The sequence below is a fragment of the Mustelus asterias genome, chromosome 3, assembly GCF_964213995.1.
Source record: "Mustelus asterias chromosome 3, sMusAst1.hap1.1, whole genome shotgun sequence".
NCBI lineage: Eukaryota > Metazoa > Chordata > Chondrichthyes > Carcharhiniformes > Triakidae > Mustelus > Mustelus asterias.
Window position 1 is genome coordinate 10,581,372 of NC_135803.1, and position 18,943 is coordinate 10,600,314.

The window sequence follows — 18,943 nt, forward strand, 5'->3', positions numbered from 1 at the left end:
CACTCTCCTCCTTAATGGCTGCCAACAGTTTGTCACCATCCTCCTGTCTGCTCCATGATGACATGGAAGCTGTTATCCTGATCAACAGATTCACGATGTGGAGATGCCGGCGTTGGACTGGGGTAAACACAGTAAGAAGTTTAACAACACCAGGTTAAAGTCCAACAGGTTTATTTGGTAGCAAAAGCCACACAAGCTTTCGAGGCTCTGAGCCCCTTCTTCAGGTGAGTGGGAATTCTGTTCACAAACAGAACTTATAAGACACAGACTCAATTTACATGAATAATGGTTGGAATTTCAACCATTATTCATGTAAATTGAGTCTGTGTCTTATAAGTTCTGTTTGTGAACAGAATTCCCACTCACCTGAAGAAGGGGCTCAGAGCCTCGAAAGCTTGTGTGGCTTTTGCTACCAAATAAACCTGTTGGACTTTAACCTGGTGTTGTTAAACTTCTTACAACAGATTCACCGCAGACCCAATTCTCTTTTAGACTGGGGTCAAGCAAGGCTGTGTCATCACATTGACGTTCTTCTCAATCTTCCTTTCTGCAATGTCCCATCTCATCCTCAGCAAGTTCCCCATTGCAATGGAGATAAACTGCAGAACAAATGTGAATCTATTCAACCTCCACCTCCTGCAGACCAGATCCAGGTCATCCCAACCTCTGTTATTGAACTGCAGTATGCAGACGGTGCTTGCATCTGTGCACACTGGGGAGACAGAGCTCCAAGCCACCATCAACATCTTCACTGAGGCGTACGACAACATGGGCCTTACACTAAATATCTGTAAGACAAAGAATCACTACCAACCTGCCCCCACCACGCAGCACTGCCTCCCACTTATCAAAATCCACAACAAGGTCGTGACAACTTGGAGCACTTTCCACATCTTGGGAGCCTACTGCCAACAAGGGCAGCCATCAGTGGCAAGGTTCAGCACTGCCTGCAGTGTGCAAGTGTAACCTTCAGTCACCTGAGGAAGAAACTGTTTGAAGACAGGGACCTCAAACCCAGCACCAAGCTCATGGTCCACAGAACAGTAATGACACTCATCCTCCTGTATGGCTCAGCGATGTGGACTGTGTGCAGCAGGCCCTCAAAACCCTGGAGAAGTCCCACCAGCACTGCCTCAGCAAGATCCTGCAAATCCATTGGCAGGACAGACGCACCAATGTTCTCACTCAGGCCGACATCTCCAGCATCGAAGCGTTGACCACACTTGATCAGCTCCACTGGGTGGGTCACAATGTCCACCCGCCTGACACGGGATTCCCCAAACAAGCACGCTACTCGGAGCTTTGACACAGTAAGTGAGCTCCAGGAGGGCAGAGGAACCATTTTAAGAACACTCAAAGTCTCCTTGAAAAAGTGCAAAGTCCCCATTGACATCTGGGAATCCCTGTCCCAAGACTGCCCGAAGTGGAGGAAAAGCATCCGGAAAGGAGTTGAACACTTCGGGTTTCACCGCCGATAGCAAACTGAAGCCCAGCGTTGACAGTGGAAAGAGAGCCTGGCAACCCGGGCACCCCACCCACCCAGGCACCCTACCCACCCGGGCACCCCACCCACCCACTCCTCCACCCACATCTGTCCCACCTGTGACAGAGACTGGTCTCCACTGAGCGGGCAAGCAAAAATGTCATGAGAAGCACAGACACCAGCCTTCAGTTAGATAAACGCTAAGGCTGCAACCTATATAATTCTGCTAATTAGAATTTTATAGTGTAAAGGTGATAGCCAAAAGATATGAGTATGTTATTGTTATAATGCCAACGGGGATGGACAATAGATCTCCCCATGGGCCTCGTTGAGCACGAGCTCAACTAGATGTCGAGTAGAGGCTTGCCCAATAGAGAAGGGGCAGCTGGGGGTTGAAAGCCCACTGGCTCCACTCAGGCCGGCAGTCGGGAGACTCGGGTTTTATCTGAATGGTGTAGCACTCGGCCACTGTAATAGGTCTTCAGAGGCAGAAATCCCTTCACCTAGTTCCCTTTATTTACAATTCCAACAGCAGTACACCGAGTGCTATCAGTCAGCAGTCTACATTCAGAGGAACTGACAGTCCCGGCTAAATACATGGAAAAGACTCCCTGATTGGCCCATCAATTGACTCCTTAATCAGGGAGTTCATATTCCAATAGGCCAACTTTAATGGCCTGATTGAAGTCATTACAACTACCAAGAATTGATGACGGAAAAATAATCCTTGGTGAGATTTCTGCAGCTATGTCGCTTTTATATCAGACTGTATGAGCAGGTTGTGTCTCCCAAGCATGTTTGTGACTAAAATGTCCCTGCGACTGCAACTTACAGACTTGAACGGTTACAATCTTTCACTGCAACAGTATTATTTGAAGAAAAGTCCCAGTCACCCTGGCCAACATTGATCCGTCAAACATACATGTTTTCAGTCACCTGTTTGATGGACTTCAGAGACACAGACATGTGGCGTTTCATTGGTTCAAAATCCAAACTCATCTAGCAACCTTCATTCATTCCATTCAAAACGACGGAATGCTTTCTGTGACTTTCCTTCCTCCCATAGTCTACAGGATTTTCAAAGCCAAAAACGGCATCATCATGCTTTTGATTAACTTTTTTTTAGTGCAGAACTGATTAGTGAATCTTTTGAACATTGGTGCACCTGAAGCCCTGGCCTCTCACTGAGACTCTCAATAATAATATTTATAATTACAGTCTCAGTATGAACAATGCAATGAGATTACCATTTGGCACAGTAAAAAGTCTCACAACACCAGGTTAAAGTCCAACAAGTTTATTTGGTAGCACAAGCTTTCGGTGAGTCACCTGATGAAGGGGCAGCGCTCCAAAAGCTCGTGTTACCAAATAAACCTGTTGGACTTTAACCTGGTGTTGTGAGACTTCTTACTGTGCCCACCCCAGTCCAATGCCAGCATCTCCACATCACGATTACCATTTGGGACATTGGTTAATGTATTACCAGTGTGCTGTATAGCGGTATCCAGGACTTATGCCTCACAGATGAAGGCGTTTCAGCCCATTGAGCTTCTGCTAGCTCTTTGAAGGAACTTCCCAATTCATCCCAATTTCCTTCACCATCCCCATAGCGCCACAATGGGTGAGATTGTCGTGCTGTTCCCACCAGCGGGATCTTCCTGTCCCGTCGACAGCGACTCCCCAGCAGCACAGGGTGCAAACAACGGGAAACCGGTTAACTGTGACGGGACTGTAAGATCCTACTGCTGACCAATGGCGGGCTGTCTCCGCCACTACAGAACACGCTTCGGGGCGGGGGGGGAGGGGGGGGGGGGGGGGAAGGAATGGAAATTTATAAGATCATAAGATATAGGAGCAGAATTAGATCATTCGGCCCATCAAGTCTGCTCTGCCATTCAAACATGGCTGATAAGTTTCTCAACCCCTTCTCCTGCCTTTTTCCCATCCTTTTCCCACTCAATGTTTTTGTTTTTATCTAACTCTTTTTGGAAAATTACCTCCATAACTACTCCCACCAGCTCTCCAGGCATTGCCTTCCAGTTCACAACAACATGAAATAAATTCTCTTCATCTGTCCCTCCCAGATTTTCTTTCAGTCATCCTAAATCTGCGACATTCTCAATGGAACCAGTTTTTCCTTAATTATTCAATCGAAAACCTCCCTAATTTAACGTTAGACTAACTTTATTGTCCTTATACAAGATTAAAAACTACTTGAAATATAATAAGAATGTTACATACCTCCTTATAAGCACCGGTGCATTCATAGTAATCACGGGATGGTAAGCCAAGGTTGGGCTGGTCAATCTGTCAATTTACCAAACGTTACATTATGTTTAATGTTATGTCAAGTCCAACATTTTTTCTCTCATCTTGACTTTACTGTTCATGTTGTGTTAGCATTCTGTGCTGTTAGCAATCTGTGAATTGGCCAGTGGGTATGCGGTGATCTGTGAATCTCCAGTACTTGCTGGTCAACTTACATTTCATAGAATCCCTACAGTACAGAGGGAGGCCATTCGGTCCATCGAGTCTGTACCAGCAACAATCCCACCCAGGCCCTATTCCCATAACCCCACACATCTACCCTGCTAATCCCCCTGACACTAAGGGGCAATTTAGCATGGCCAATCCACTTAACCCACACATCTTTGGACTGTGGGAGGAAACCGGAGCACCCGGAGGAAACCCATGCAGGCACGGGGAGAACGTGCAAACAGGCAGTCACCCGAGCCGGGAATTGAACCTGGCTCCCTGGCGCTGTGAGGCAGCAGTGCTAACCACTGTGCCACCGTGCTGCCCCCTTGCTGAATTTAATTCAGACAAATGGCATTTCATCCTGGGCCTCATCATTATATTTCTGAACTTCTTGCATTTTCACATTCATTGTCAGTTAAACTCGCTGCAGGAAGTTATGTCTAGCAATCAGCAGTGCAAGTGTCATTTTACTCATTTACTAATTATCAATGAAATGCCATTCAATCTCTCTGCCTCAAAAATTAAACAATTTAAACTGCAAGGCAATAAGTTGCCGCTGGAGATTTTAGAATAGCAAATTTAAAATGTTGGGCATTGTTTCTTATTTTTCTTTTCTCTCTTTTACCTCAATCATACAATCCCTGCAGTACAGAAGGAGGCCATTCAGGCCATCGAATTGGTACCGACCACAATCCCACACAGGCCCTGCTCCCGTAACCCCACGTATTTACCCTGCTAATCCCCTGACATGAGCGGCAATTGTGCATGGCCAATCCACACGGTGGCACAGTGGTTAGCACTGCTGCTTCACAGTACCAGGGACCCGGGTACAATTCCCGGCTCGGGTCACTGTCTGTGTGGAGTCTGCACGTTCTCCCCGTGTCTGTGTGGGTTTCCTCCGGGTGCTCCGGTTTCCTCCCTCATTCTGAAAGACGTGCTGATTTGGTGCATTGACCCGAACAGGCACCGGACTGTGGCGACTAAGAGAATTTCACAGTAATTTCATTGCAGAAAGCCTTACTTGTGACTAATAAATAAAAAAAATTTTAAAAATCCATCTAACCTGCACATCTTTGGACTGTGGAGGAAACTGGTGCATCCGGAGGAAACCCACGCAGACACAGGGAGAATGTGCAGACTCCACACATACAGTGACCTGAATTGAACCTGAGACCCTGCTGCTGTGAGGCAGCAGTGCTAACCACTGAGCCGTATTGGATGATTAAATCTTATTTATTAAATAGATATACTGCCGATCCCATTGCTCACTTTGGTCTCCTAGTAAAGTCTCCATAGTCCCAGATGACCATAGACTGCTCTATCCTTTGAGAGGGGGAGAGCTGACTGGTGGTGATTTAACCTGAGGATCACCACACTTCAGATGTGTGGCAAGACTGAGAAGGCAGGGCCTTCATGGTCAAGCTCAACCGGTAGGGGAATTGAACCTGCACTGTTGGTGTTCTGCTGCATCACTAACCAGCAGTCCAGCCAACTGAGCTAAAACAACCCCCAAGCCCCTCAGCCTGGCCAAGGTAGCTATTAACCGTTTCAGGCAGTGGGCAATTTAGCGGTCGGCTGACCCAACTACCTGCCCCTTTACTGTGGTGACATTCATGGCTGGGTAGCCTTGCAGATCGTGTCCACTGGCATGTCAAGGCCTTTCATGACTGGTGGGCACCAGGGGGCTTGGGGTGCATCATCACCCCAGTAATGACATTTTGGTTCAGTTAGTTAAATTTCCTTTGGCATTCTGTTTTAGTTACAGTGCCTCATCAGGGGCTGTCACCCCCCTCATTTAATTTATTGATAATTTGTTTAATTAAAAAAGCATAAGGAGGGATTACTGGGACACTGGGTTAGTTGGTGAGGGGCAGACATTTGCAATGCTGCATTCTGTAAATAAGTGAAGAAAAAGATTTGAATCTACCCTCACAGTCCACAACCTGGCTTGGAATCCAATTATCAGAGAAGGGTCCTCGGTCTATTCCCGGACCTGCCCAATTTGCCTTGTATTCATTTGAAATGAGAGGAAAATAGATGCGTTCCCATCCTGCAATCTCCTCTCTTAATTTTCCTCCGAAAAGTTCACACAGATGACGCCTCAAACTGAAAATCTACCCCAATTTTCAACGGGCACACATTGTTAAACTTTTATGTTGTACATAAAACATAATAATGTATTGTAAATGAATGAAGCAAAATTGAAGTTTAACAAAAATGAATCTTATCAAAGTCACGTACGTGGATTATGTGAACATTGGAATTTTTGTCATCGGTCCCAACAAAAAAGTCTATGATCACACGTTTTCCAAACGTGCCAATCATTTTCCCAATGACGGCCTCAAGTGTCCACTTGTTGCCTAGGAGAAAGCAAACACACACGGTGATGACAGCAAACTGGATGTCCTTCAGTTCAGAGAACATTCCCTCACTCAGCCCCAAAACTAAAATTCCCTGGAGCAGCTCATTGGAAGTTGGTCACGAATACAAAAGCAAAAACAAACTGCAGATGCTGGGAACATGAGATTCAAACCGAAAGTGCTGAAAATACTCAACCTGTCAGGCAGCATCTGTGGAGAACCAGTGTCATCCTTTCGAGTTGATTCAGGCAAATTATTCATCGCAGTCAATAGCAAGCTGCCACAAGCTTAAAATGAGGTTATGGTTGGGATTCTCCGGTCCCGCTGCACTGAATGGAGTTTTGGCTGAGTGCCAAATTCTCCATTCTCGCTGCTAGCAGTGTTGGGGCAAATAAGACTGAAAGGTTGGGGACTATGAGTGCGAAATAAAGTCAACTCGGCTTTCATGGAATCAGAGAATCCCTACACTGCAGTAGGAGGCCATTCGGCCCATCAGTCTGCACCGACTCTCTCTGACAGAATATTTTAAACAGGTCCCCTCCCCTGCCCAATCCTCATAATCCCACACATTTCCCATGGCTAATCCATCTAACCTACACATGTTGTGAGATTAAGGGTCAATTTACCATGGCCAATGCACCTAACCTGCACATCTTTGGGCAGTGGGAGAAAACCGGAGCGCCCGGAGGAAACCCACGCAGACACGGGGAGAACATGCAAACTTCACACAGGCAGTGACCTGAGGCCGGAATTGAGCCTGGGTCCCTGGCGCTGTGAGGCTGCAGTGCTAGCATCAACACATTTTTGACCCAAAGTTTGTTGATAACTGAGGAATACGTTCTAGGTAAAGGCAGTGGATGGAGAGTTCAGAAAGGCAATAATGGAGGAGCAAAATGGGCAGCAATGGATCAGATGCTGTCTATATACTCCATCTGATCCTTAATTTACTTGCGTAATATTGGGGGTAATGAACACTTATGCATGGCACTATTGTAACAGAACCACTAGCCATTTTAATAAAACAAATGGATATGTTATTGTGTACCACAATATTTTTGGCTGAAGTGTTTCCAAAGTGAGATTCATTTAGCAGCTTCTTCAGTGCCTGTATGTGTGTGAGTGTATGAATGAATGTCAGTGCAAAAGATATTCACTGCAAGTGGCAGTGAGTTCCGTACTCTCACCACACTCTAAATAAATTCCTCCTAAGTTACTTGTTTGATTTTTTTTACAAGCTGCCTGCTCTCCTCGCTGCCCTTGTTCTGGACTCATGCACAACTGGAAGCTATTTATCTGAACCTGCACTATTTATCTCTGCATGATATTCAGGAACTGTTTGCAATCTCCTCTCAGTCTGCTCTTTTCCAGATAATAATACTCCATTTTGCTTAACGCTGCCCGATTGTCACATCCTTGCCATTTGCTGATACCTTTATCATTGTAGGGAGTCTCACAACACCAGGTTAAAGTCCAACAGGTTTATTTGGTAGCACGAGCTTTCGGCGCACTGCCCCTTCATCAGGTGAGTGAAAAAGGGTAACGCACCGAAAGCTCGTGCTATCAAATCAACCTGTTGGACTTTAGCCTGTGAGACAACTTACTGTGCCCACCTCAGTCCAACGCCGGCAACTCCACATCATCACCTTTATCATTGTATTCTGTACTTTCTCCAACACTTTTAAAGTTTGAAGTTTATTTGTTGGTATCACAAGTAGGCTTACATTAACACCGCAATGAAGTTACTGTGAAAAACCCCAAGTCGCCACACTCCAGCACCCGTTCAGGTACACTGAGAGAGAATTCAGCATGGCCAATGCACCTAACTTGCCCATCTTTTGAACTGTGGAAGGAAGTCGGAACAACCAGAGGAAACCGACATGCTTTTGCGGTATGGAGACCAGTACTGAGCATTATACTCAAAAGTGCAATCTAATTAAGGTTGTGTATAAATTTAACATTCTCCCTCGGCATTTGTTTCCCCGAGGTGACACAGTGGTTAGCACTGCTGCCTCACAGCAACAGGGACCCGGGTTCAATTCTGGCCTCGGGTCACTGTCTGTGTGGGGTGTGCACATTCTCCCCGTGTCTGCGTGAATTTCCTCCACGGTTTCTTCCCACAGTCTAATGATGTGCGGGTTAGGTGGATTGGCCATGCTAAATTGCCCCTTAGTGTCAGGGGGATTAGCAGGGTAAATAAGTGGGGTTATAGGGATAGGGCCCGGGTGGGATTGATGTCAGTGCAGACTCGATGGGCCGAATGGCCTCCTTCTGCACTGTAGGGACACTATGATTATTAGAGCTTCTATGATCAAATGCACTTCAGTGCTTTGTTTGCAATCATTCGGCCTTATCAACTTGCTGCTTTTTTTAGCCATTTATGTATCCATCTTCCCCAACCTCTTTTATTCCTCTGTCCCATTTAATATCTTAGCCTACAACAAATGAGTAGTTTCTTTGTTTCCCCTACCGCCTCATACTTTGCGATGGTCATTTTAATTTATCATTGATCTGCCCAGCCTGCAAGTCACTTAATGCCATCCTGTACTTTGGCACAGCCCTCTATATTGGTATGTAAATTTCAATGCCACAGCTTCCAATTTCAGAGTCCAAATTATTTGCATGCATAGCAAACGACTGTAGTCCCATCACAGAGCTGGAGCAAATTAGCACTCGCGAGTCTGACATCTGCTTATTGCTCAACTAGTTACTGTGTGTTGTTCACAGGTAAGGATTTCCTCTCTTCAACTGGGCAATTTTGATAAAACAAAAGTGCGTCCAATGTTGTAAAACCAGTTCTGATCTCACCGTGTGTCGTGTCCCAGTTGTCCGTTGCGACTGGCCACGCAAACACGCCGGTCAGCATGTCAATTAACGGTGCTCCACCTTTGCTTTCAATCGCAGCTGGAGTACAAAACAAAGAGAAGCATTAGTGCATGTTGTTAGGAATGGGTTAACTGCAACCTTCCACTTTAAACCTAATTCATAGCTTAATTATTTAATAGCACTCACCGGGATATATAAAGGTGTTACAGGTGGCACTGGGTGTGTGTATGTGCAGTTGTAAAAGAGAATAAAGTGAGTTTGTGAAGAAACTGGACTTCATAGAATCATAGAAACCCTACAGTGCAGAAGGAGGCCCTTTGGCCCATCGAGTCTGCACCGACCACAATCCCACACAGGCCCGATTCCCGTAATCCCACATATTTACAGTGCTAATCCCTCTGACACTATGGGTCAATTTATCATGGCCAATTAACCTGACCCGCACATCTTTGCACCTGTGGGAGGAAACCAAAGCACCCGGAGGAAACCCATGCAGACACGAGGAGAATGTGCAAACTCCACACAGTGACCTGAGGCCAGAATCGAACCCCAGGTCCCTGGCGCTATGAGACAGCAGTGCTAACCACTGTGCCACTGTGCCGCCCTCATTTTTGATTATTACTGGACTGCAACTGTTAACACATATCAAGGCCAACATGAAAATGGTTAGATCTGTCTCAAGATCCTCACTCACTTTGATTTGTGCATGACTTGTACAGTGTCTTTGCTTTCTGAATCGCTTCAGGATCTCCATGGTCTGGGTTCTCGAGGACATCTAGAATCAGGAAGGAAAAGAAATCATTAGGATGGGCAAGGCAGCTCAGACACATTTCGAGTAAGTTGCTGCAAAAGGGTTTCTACAACCACTTAATGGTATGTGGGTGTTTCATCCAAGCATTGATGAACATAGTAACAGGAGGAACACCATTCAGCACCTTGTACCTGTTATGCATTTCAAGCAGATTCTGGGTGGCCTGCGAACCAACTTTATTTACCTACCTTTGCTCCATGTCCTTTAATATCCTTCCCTGTGCTGCCTGGAGTATTTCTCGATGAGTGCTCCTTCTCGTCGATGGATTTTAGTTTAGAGGTTGTCAGGACATTAATTAAGATTATGAATGCCTTTTTAAAGTCTGAGGGCTTGACAATGCCCTTTGAGTTTAGTAAGTGACTGTCAATCACAGAGAGGAGGATTTGGTGCGGCATGGTGGCACAGTGGTTAGCACTGCTGCCTCACAGCACCAGGGAACCGGGTTCAATTCCAACTTGGGTCACTGTCTGTGTGGAGTTTGTACATTCTCCCCATGTCTCTGTGGGTTTCCTCCGGGTGCTCCTCTTTCCATCCACAGTCCAAAAATGTGCGGGTTAGGTTGATTGACCATGATAAATTGACCTTTAGGGGGATTAGCAGGGTAAATACTTGGGGTTACAGGGATAGGGTCTGGATGGCATTGTTGTCAGTGCAGGCTCAATGGGCCAAATGGTCTCTTTCTGCACTGTAGGGATTCTATGATTCTATCTATAATTATAATTGGAATACAAGGTGAGTTTGGTTTCAGGTTGCCAACTCTTGTTCAATGTAGTCCAGGAGGTTTTACCACATGAGCTCCAGCTGCCTCGCCACCCTCCAAGCTCCTGCATTGGTTGCCCAGCAGGTTCATTGTCATGACGCCTTGCCCTTCCAAAGCCAATTGGAAAGTGAATACTCTGTATTATTTCCTGATTGGGTGATTCTTGACTGTCAATTAAACAGCTCTCCCATCTCCAATACTTGTTATGACTTAATAATTTAAAGTCTTCACTTAATCACTTACTCATTGTGGGGAGTTGGACAGAAACTGGCACAAGGCAGGATATACCCAGGACAGGACGCCAGTCCATTACAGGGCACACGCTCATACACACAAACAAATTAAGGGACAATTTAGCATGGCCAATCCACCTAACCTGCACATCTTTGGACTGTGGGAGGAAACCAGAGCACCCGGAGGAAACCCACACAGACACAGGGATAATGTGCAAACTCCACACAGATAGAGAGCTGAGGCCAGAATCGAACCCAGATCCTTGAAGCTATGAGGCAGTAGTGCTAACCACTGTGCCACCGTGCCGCCATAAATTAAAATACCTAAAGAAAGTAAAGTCAAGTGCAATTATTCCCCTGATTTTTCTCTCAGTGTCATCCAGCGATTTACTCCTTAATTTCCTGAAGCCTACAGGGGAATCCCAGAAGGTTGGCAGCACAAGCTGTGTTGTATTGGAGTCTTCATGCCGGCTACTCGTGATACAACAGGCCTCAAGCGTGTTCACTGCCTTCCAGGGGTGGACGCATGTGCAAGTTGTAACAGTACGTCAGGATAGTTTAAATTGCACAACTGCTGACAGATGGAATTTAGAAGCAGTCAAACTATGCAAGCTCTCCTCACAGGCTTCAAATTAACAAGTTAAAGAGAATGACCTTCAACTCCGAGTCCTCTTAGGTCAATCCGCGCTTTCATCACAAAGTGCCATCTACCACAGGTATCTTAGAAGTCAAGCAGGTCTCAGTGCTATAATCCAGGCGTGGCAATGTGCTTTGAATTCACTTTAATAAAGTATTGTGTGTACAGACTGCAATTACTTCAATCAGGCCATTGAGGTTGGCCTCTTGGAGTATGAACTCCCTGATTAAGGATCCAATTGATGGGCCAATCAGGGAGTCTTTTCCTTGTATTTAACTGGGAGTGTCAGTTCCTCTGGCACTCCAGAAGGTAGACTGCTGGCTGATAGCACTCTGTGTACTGCTGTTGGAATTGTAAATAAAAGGATTTTGGTGAAGGGACTTCTGCCTTCGGAAACTTATTACATGCACAATTTAGACTTTCATAGAAACCCTACAGTGCAGAAGGAGGCCATTCGGCCCATCGAGTCTGCACCGACCACAATCCCACCCAGGCCCTACCCCCACATATTTACCCGCTAATCCCTCTAACCTATGCATCTCAGGACTCTAAGGGGCAATTTCTTCTTTTTTTTTTTAACCTGGCCAATCAACCTAACCCGCACATCTTTGGACTGTGGGAGGAAACCGGAGCACCCGGAGGAAACCCACGCAGACACGAGGAGAATGTGCAAACTCCACACAGACAGTGACCCGAGCCGGAAATCGGACCCAGGTCCCTGGAGCTGTGAAGCAGCAGTGCTAACCACTGTGCTACCGTGCCGCCCCACTTTGTTAAGGACCAGATCAGAGACTCCAAGGTATATGATTAAGTCAGCCTAGACCCTAACTTTTACATTTGCCATTAGGGTGAGCATAAAGTGTTTCACTCCAGGTATGATTCAAGTGACCCACTAGGAAGCTTTTATTAAAACAAAATTTATTTACGAGCACAGTTAGAACATAATAAAAATATTAGCATAAATTTTACCTATTAAAATACTTAAACATGACAAAATATAATTCTTAACAGCTAGCTACCACTATTGTTCCAATTTAGCAGTATCACTCATAGACATGAATCTCTTTTAGAACCAGTTAGCACAGGAACAAAAAATGCTTATGTAGGTTCCCATTTCCAGCCTTTTAATACTTCTGGAGAGTGATCCGTACAGACACTTGTCTTCTAATTCTCATGCAGCAACCTCCAGAGAAAGCTCCAGCCCCCAAATAGTCGAATGTCAGAGGAAAAGATTCATCCCTTAGCAGATTCCAATCTGCAGACCTCATTCAGAGCAAGAAATACAGAGAAAGTGACCTCTCCCTAAAGATTCCAAAAGCAGACTGCCTTGAGTTCTCTGTGAAGCCTAGCTGCACCCAGTCATATGACCTTACCTGTTAATCAACCTAATCAAGCCCCACTCTGCAATATCCCACGGGAAAACACAAAACAACAGAACCCTGCATTGATTCAGATCAAAACAAACACTGAATCAATTAAGATCAATTATATCGCTGCAGTAACAATAGAGTGCTGCTGGATCCAGATGAAATGGCTCTGAGTGCGTTGAACAGACCCTGCACCAGAAACATGACTAAAATACATTTCTTAAAGACACTGTATTATCACACGTACACAAGCTGAGAACTTTCACCTGGTGTCAGCTGTGGTTCAATGAGTGGTACTTTCATGAACAAATCAGAAATATCATTGGATCAGTTCCTACACCAGGAGCTGTGGCATGTAATCCAGATTATCTGTGCTAGTACTGAGGGAGTGTTACACAACTGGAGTGCAGTCCCATCTACATAATGAGATCTTTTACCAATTCTTTATCTGCAAAATGCACCACAGCTCTATTCCAAAGGTAAGGATGGTTATTATGGGCATTTGGGCCAATATTTATCCTTCAACCAATATCCCCAAAAATAGATGATCTGATCACTATCTCGTAACTGTGGGATCTTGCTGTGCACACACTGATAGCCACATTCCCCTGCCTTACATTAGTGATGATACTTCAAAGCACTTCATTGGTTGTAAAGCAACATAGGAGATGTTGAGGTCAAGAAAGGCGCTAAGCAAATGCAAGTCCTTCTGATGTCCATTCCTCAGGGAAGAATGGTAGGAACATGTTTTCCCTTTCCCACCAGACTAGGTAAGTTGAATGCCGCACAGCCAGACAGACCCCGACTTCCAGGAACCAAGAAATTCCTAGATGTGCTGCTTAGGTTATTTCCTTGATTAGCAATGCTCCCTTGTGAAGGAACATCCTTTCAAAATGGTTCATATTCAAAATTGGGGGAGGAGAGTGGATCTTTAATAGCCTCGAACAGTCACAATCGTCTCTGGCTTTGAGGCCTTCTGACTGGCATCCGAAACAGAAGGCATTCGCTCCCTGATGTCAGAAGAAAGGAAGGTGCTTACATAGAAACATTGCCAGTTGAAAAAGAGCTAGCCAGCCTGGATCTGCTTTCCAACTCTTGGTCTATAGCTCTGTAGGTTAAAGACCTCAAGTACAATGAGGGTATCTGCCTCTACCATCCCTTCTGCCCTCTGGTTATTGAACTTTCTGCTAAAGGATACAGGAATTTCAAATCCATTCAATCAAACTGCAATTTATACAAAGACAGAATGGAACAAGACCAACATGGATAAACATTCAGGACGGGTTTATAATTGACAAATGAACTTCAATATAGATACATATGAGGTAGCACAGATCAGTCGGAAGAACAAGGAGGGTACATCAGACTGCAAATGGGTTAGAGAAGATAGGAATCTGATACAGACACACAAGTCACTAGAAGTAGTAACGCAGATCAACAAGGGCACAATAAAAGCAAACAGAGCACTGGAGTGTATTTCTAAAGGGTTAAAATTGAAAAGCAGTTAAGTTATGCTTAACTTGTATAGATCAATATGGTTAGATATGGTTAGATCACATTTAGAGTACTGTGTACAGTCCTGGTTGCAATTTTATGAAAAATATAAGGAGGCAGCAGGGAAAATTGGAAAAGATTCATAAGGATGATACAGGAAATGAGTGGATGAACCACTCAGGGAAGAGTGAACAGGCTTTGCACTTTTTCCTAGAAAAGAGAATGCTGAGATGTGACCTGTGAGAGGTGTTTAAGATAATGAAAGGATTTGATAGCGTAGACGTACGGATGATGTTCCCTCTTGCTGGGAAGCCCAAAACTAAAGGTCATCAATACGACAAATGGAAATCCCATCAAAAACATCTTTACCCCAGAGAGTGGTGCGAATATGGAACTTGTTCCTACAGGGGCATGTTGAGGTAAAAAGCACAGATGTCTGTAAAGGAAAGCTGGATAAACATGAGGAGGAAGAAATAGAAAAATAAACTGATTGGGTGAGATGAGAAGGACTCAGTGGAACTGACGTGGTGCATGGACCAACCGGACTGAATGGCCTGTCGACTCCATTTATCTCTGGGAGGATGGAGATATTACTGGCCACCTCCCCTCTCAGATCTTCCACTGCGAAAGAAGGCAGGCCTAAATTAAAGGCCCATTTATAAAGGGCACCATTCCAACTGGGCTTCCACCAGACCAATATCCATGAAAAGATGGAGAGAGTCATCTTGGAATCTCACCTGCATAAGCAAGACATTTAAATACTGCCAGATATCGCCCCCCCCCCCGCCCCACCCCCCCCCGCCCACCCCGCGCCCCCCACCATTTATATTTTGGGAAGCCATCAGAAAGGCACATGAAAATATTTCTCCTCACCTCAACACTGCCTGAGAAATGGGGAACTAAACTAAAGCTAATTAACTTTTACATTTCAAAATCAGAATAAATTCTCCCATGCTTTGGTATGAAGACTGAGTCAAAAATGCAAGACGTCTTGTCATAGCTGTAGATATCTCAAAGTGCTTCGTATTTTGCCATTGCATTCCACAACCTAATAATTTGGTGAAACTCATTGGTTGGAATTAAAAATGAAGAAATGGCCCTGAATTGAAGAACAGAACTTGTGCAGATTGTAGGACAAACTGTGCCGTAGGATAGAGACAGAGGGCAGGATTTTCTGTCCCACCGTGGCATGTTTTCCCCGGTGGAAGCAGCTCACCATTGGCTTCCAGTGGGAATCTCCTGGTCCCGTCAATGTCTGTGGCATTTTGCGTGGCTTACTCGCCCTGCCGCCGAGGAACCAGACTCACCTTCGGTAACATCGTAAAATCCCGCTGGCAGGAAGGGCTGGAAAATCTCACCCACAGAAATGCACAGCAGAGAGAGGCCATTCGGCCCATTGTACCTATGCTGGCTCTTATTCCCACTCCTTTGCACTTACCTCACAATCCCTCCCAAATGACGCTCTGCAGGAGAGGAATTTGAAAATCATGATGCTGCATCTGAGTAGGACCAAACACTGCAGAGTTTGGTTATCAGAGACATCCATGTTTCTGTCAACAGCATCTGAACCAGTGCTACTTTGTGTAAATTAACACAATTGTAACATATGACACTCAACCCATTCAATTCTGAACCCCTATCTTCTATTTTGTCCAGTGCAGATGTGGAGATGTCGGCGTTGGACTTGGGTGGGCACAGTAAGAAGTCTCACAGCACCAGGTTAAAGTCCAATATGTTTATTTGGAATCACAAGCTTTCCTTCATCAGGTGAGTGCAGAGGTGAATTCACAAACACGGCATATATAGGCAAAGACACAATTGCAATATAATGGTTGGATTGCAAGTCCAGTGAGGTTATAGTGACACAGTGTGTGCCTCTCTGGCCTCTGGGACTCCATGGCAGTGCAGGAAGAAGTTTGGTAACTGACCAGATAATCCAACGGAAGCTTCTGCTTGACTCTTCCTCACCATTTACCAATCTATGGCGCTTCTTCATTCAGTGTTCCAGGACTGTCCGCTAAACCTCTGTCACCTTCTCCCATCCTACAACCCCGGCGGCACGATGGCACAGTGGTTAGCACTGCTGCCTCACAGTGCCAGGGACCCGGGTTCGATTCTGGTCTCAGGTGATGGTGTGGAGATTGCACGTTTTCTCTGTGTGGGTTTCCTCCGAGTGCTTCAGTTTACTCCCACATCCCAAAGATGTGCAGGTTAGGTTGATTGGTCATGCTAAATTGACCCTTAGTGGTGAGGGATTTGCAGGGTAAATACACGGGGTTGCGGGGATGGGTAGGATGATTGTCGGTGCAGGCGCGATGGACTGAATGGCCTCCTTCTGCACTGTATGGATTCTATGATCCTATGAAACAATGTACAAGAGAACTGAAGCACCAACATGCCACCTTGTCCCCTCTCCCCTCAATAATCAAAGAGGATCCCTTATGAGGACCCAGTGCAATTAGATGGCTAAAATCTGCCTGCATGATGTAACTTTGCTGCTGGATCTTTTGATTTAGCCTCCTCAGATGCTTTCTGATGCAGTTGTCATAAAACAAATGATGCATCAGCCAAGATTTTGTGAGTGAACAGTGGTGCCTGTATGTTTTACTGACTGCCAACAGGGAATACGTTGACCATTTCCCCAAATGTACTGGCAGCAAGTCAGCTTCCCTTTCAGCAATGAGTTCTTGAAACAACACCCTCATTGTTTATCACTCGAACTGGAATTACAGGTAATCTGCAGTTTGTGTTGTACATGGGACTAGATTTTTTTTTCAGGACTTGGTGCTTTGGAGGGAGGGTTTAGTGAGATAATGAATAAAAACTTGCGCAGGTTTTAAATGGGCACACTGAGCTCACACCTTATGGGCAGCACGGTGGCACAGTGGTTAGCGATGCTGCCTCACAGCGCTAGAGACACAGGTTCAATTCCTGCCTTGGGTCACTGTCTGTGCATGTAATAAGTCTATGGAGGCAGAAGTCCCTTCACCAAAATCTCTTTATTTACAGTGGTACACAGAGTGCTATCAGTTAGCAATCTATCTCCGGGGGATGTCAGAGGAATGGACACTCACGGTTAAGTACAAGGCAAAGACTCCTTGATTGGCCCATCAATTGGATCCTTAATCAGGGAGTTCATACTCCAATAGGCCAACATCAATGGCCTGATTGAAGTCATTACGGTGTGGAGTCGGCACGGTCTCCCCGTGTCTGCCTGGGTTTCCTATGGGTGCTTCGGTTTCCTCTCACAGTCCGAAAGACGTGCTGGTTAGGTGCATTGGCCATGCTAAATTCTCCCTCAGTGTACCCGAACAGGGGATTTTCACAGTAACTTCATTGCAGCGTTAATGTAAGCCGACTTGTGATGCGAATAAATAAACTTAATCTTATGGGGTGCCACAAATGGGCGCATGAACCATCTCATTCACACTGGCATAGAATGGGTGCACAAACCTCCCACTCAAGCGGGCCTCAAAATTGGCACACAAACCTCCTCGTGAGACGCAAAATGGGCAAACTGCACACTGGATGTTGAAGGTAATCTCCGGAATTTATAGCACTCTTATCGGCACTCGGTAGAAGTGCCATAACCAAAAAAAAAACACCAGCAATGTTTCAAAACCAGGTTAAAAAAAAAACGCTCTCCAGTTTAAGATGATCATTTTCACAAATAGCACAAAGTGGTTCCAATGCCAGCAAAAAGCTTCACTTCAGTTTGACATTTTAATCACCTGTATTTGCAAATGCCTCACAGCTACAGCCACAATTTTCATAGATTAACAAGGCACTGATCTACTGAGGAGAGAGAAGGTTGCAAAGCCTGCTTGTAGTTCCCATAGCAACAAAAGAAGTGACTATACACAGGAAAGTACGACTGTTTTCACTGCAAAATTTCAAATATTGTTCGAACATATTTGCAGCTTAACCTTGAAATTAATTTCTATGGTATATTCTCACTCTAATTAGCATCGGATGATGAAGATTCTCCGTGATGTGGAGTGACATTTAGTGTCCTCCTCTGTGGTGGGTTTGATGGTAGTGGGGTTTCTATTGAGTCTGAAAATGTTGGGGTGGGGACCAAGACACTTTCCCCTTCTACTCTGATTAAATCAGCAGCAGGAAGGCTTGTGGACGGCCTCCCACACCCCCTCCTCCTCCCGAACCACCACCCCCCCACACCCCCGCCCTCAACCACCATCCCCAACCACCGGCAATTGAGGCTCTGAAGTAGGCGGCATGGTAACACAGTGGTTAGCACTGCTGCTTCACAGCGCCAGGGACCTGGGTTCCATTCCTGGCTTGGGTCACTGTCTGTGCAGAGTCTGCACATTCTCCCCGTGTCTGCGTGGGTTTCCTCTGGGTGCTCCGGTTTCCTCCCACATTCTGAAAGACGTGCTGGTTAGGTGCATTGACCTGAAGAGGCGCCGGACTGTGGCGACTAGGGGAATTTCACAGTAACTTCATTGCAGTGTTAATGTAAGCCTTACTTGTGACTAA

The 18,943-nt window shown here is 45.5% G+C and overlaps 1 protein-coding gene across 3 annotated transcripts in view; it reads right to left on the reverse strand.

Moving 5' to 3' along the window:
- Window positions 1-18,943, reverse strand: part of LOC144486727 (neprilysin-like) — a 215,739-nt gene that overhangs the window by 102,498 nt on the left and 94,298 nt on the right. For all 3 annotated transcript variants that reach the window (XR_013496332.1, XM_078204768.1, XM_078204757.1), the window contains 4 exons: window positions 9,839-9,919; window positions 9,127-9,222; window positions 6,203-6,321; window positions 3,725-3,790 (listed from right to left, as the gene is read on the reverse strand). Coding sequence is in view for 2 of the 3 variants with exons in the window: in XM_078204768.1 (XP_078060894.1) it covers window positions 3,725-3,790; window positions 6,203-6,321; window positions 9,127-9,222; window positions 9,839-9,919 (362 nt within the window). In the remaining variant the exon portion in view is untranslated. The remainder of the gene's footprint in view (window positions 1-3,724; window positions 3,791-6,202; window positions 6,322-9,126; window positions 9,223-9,838; window positions 9,920-18,943) is intronic.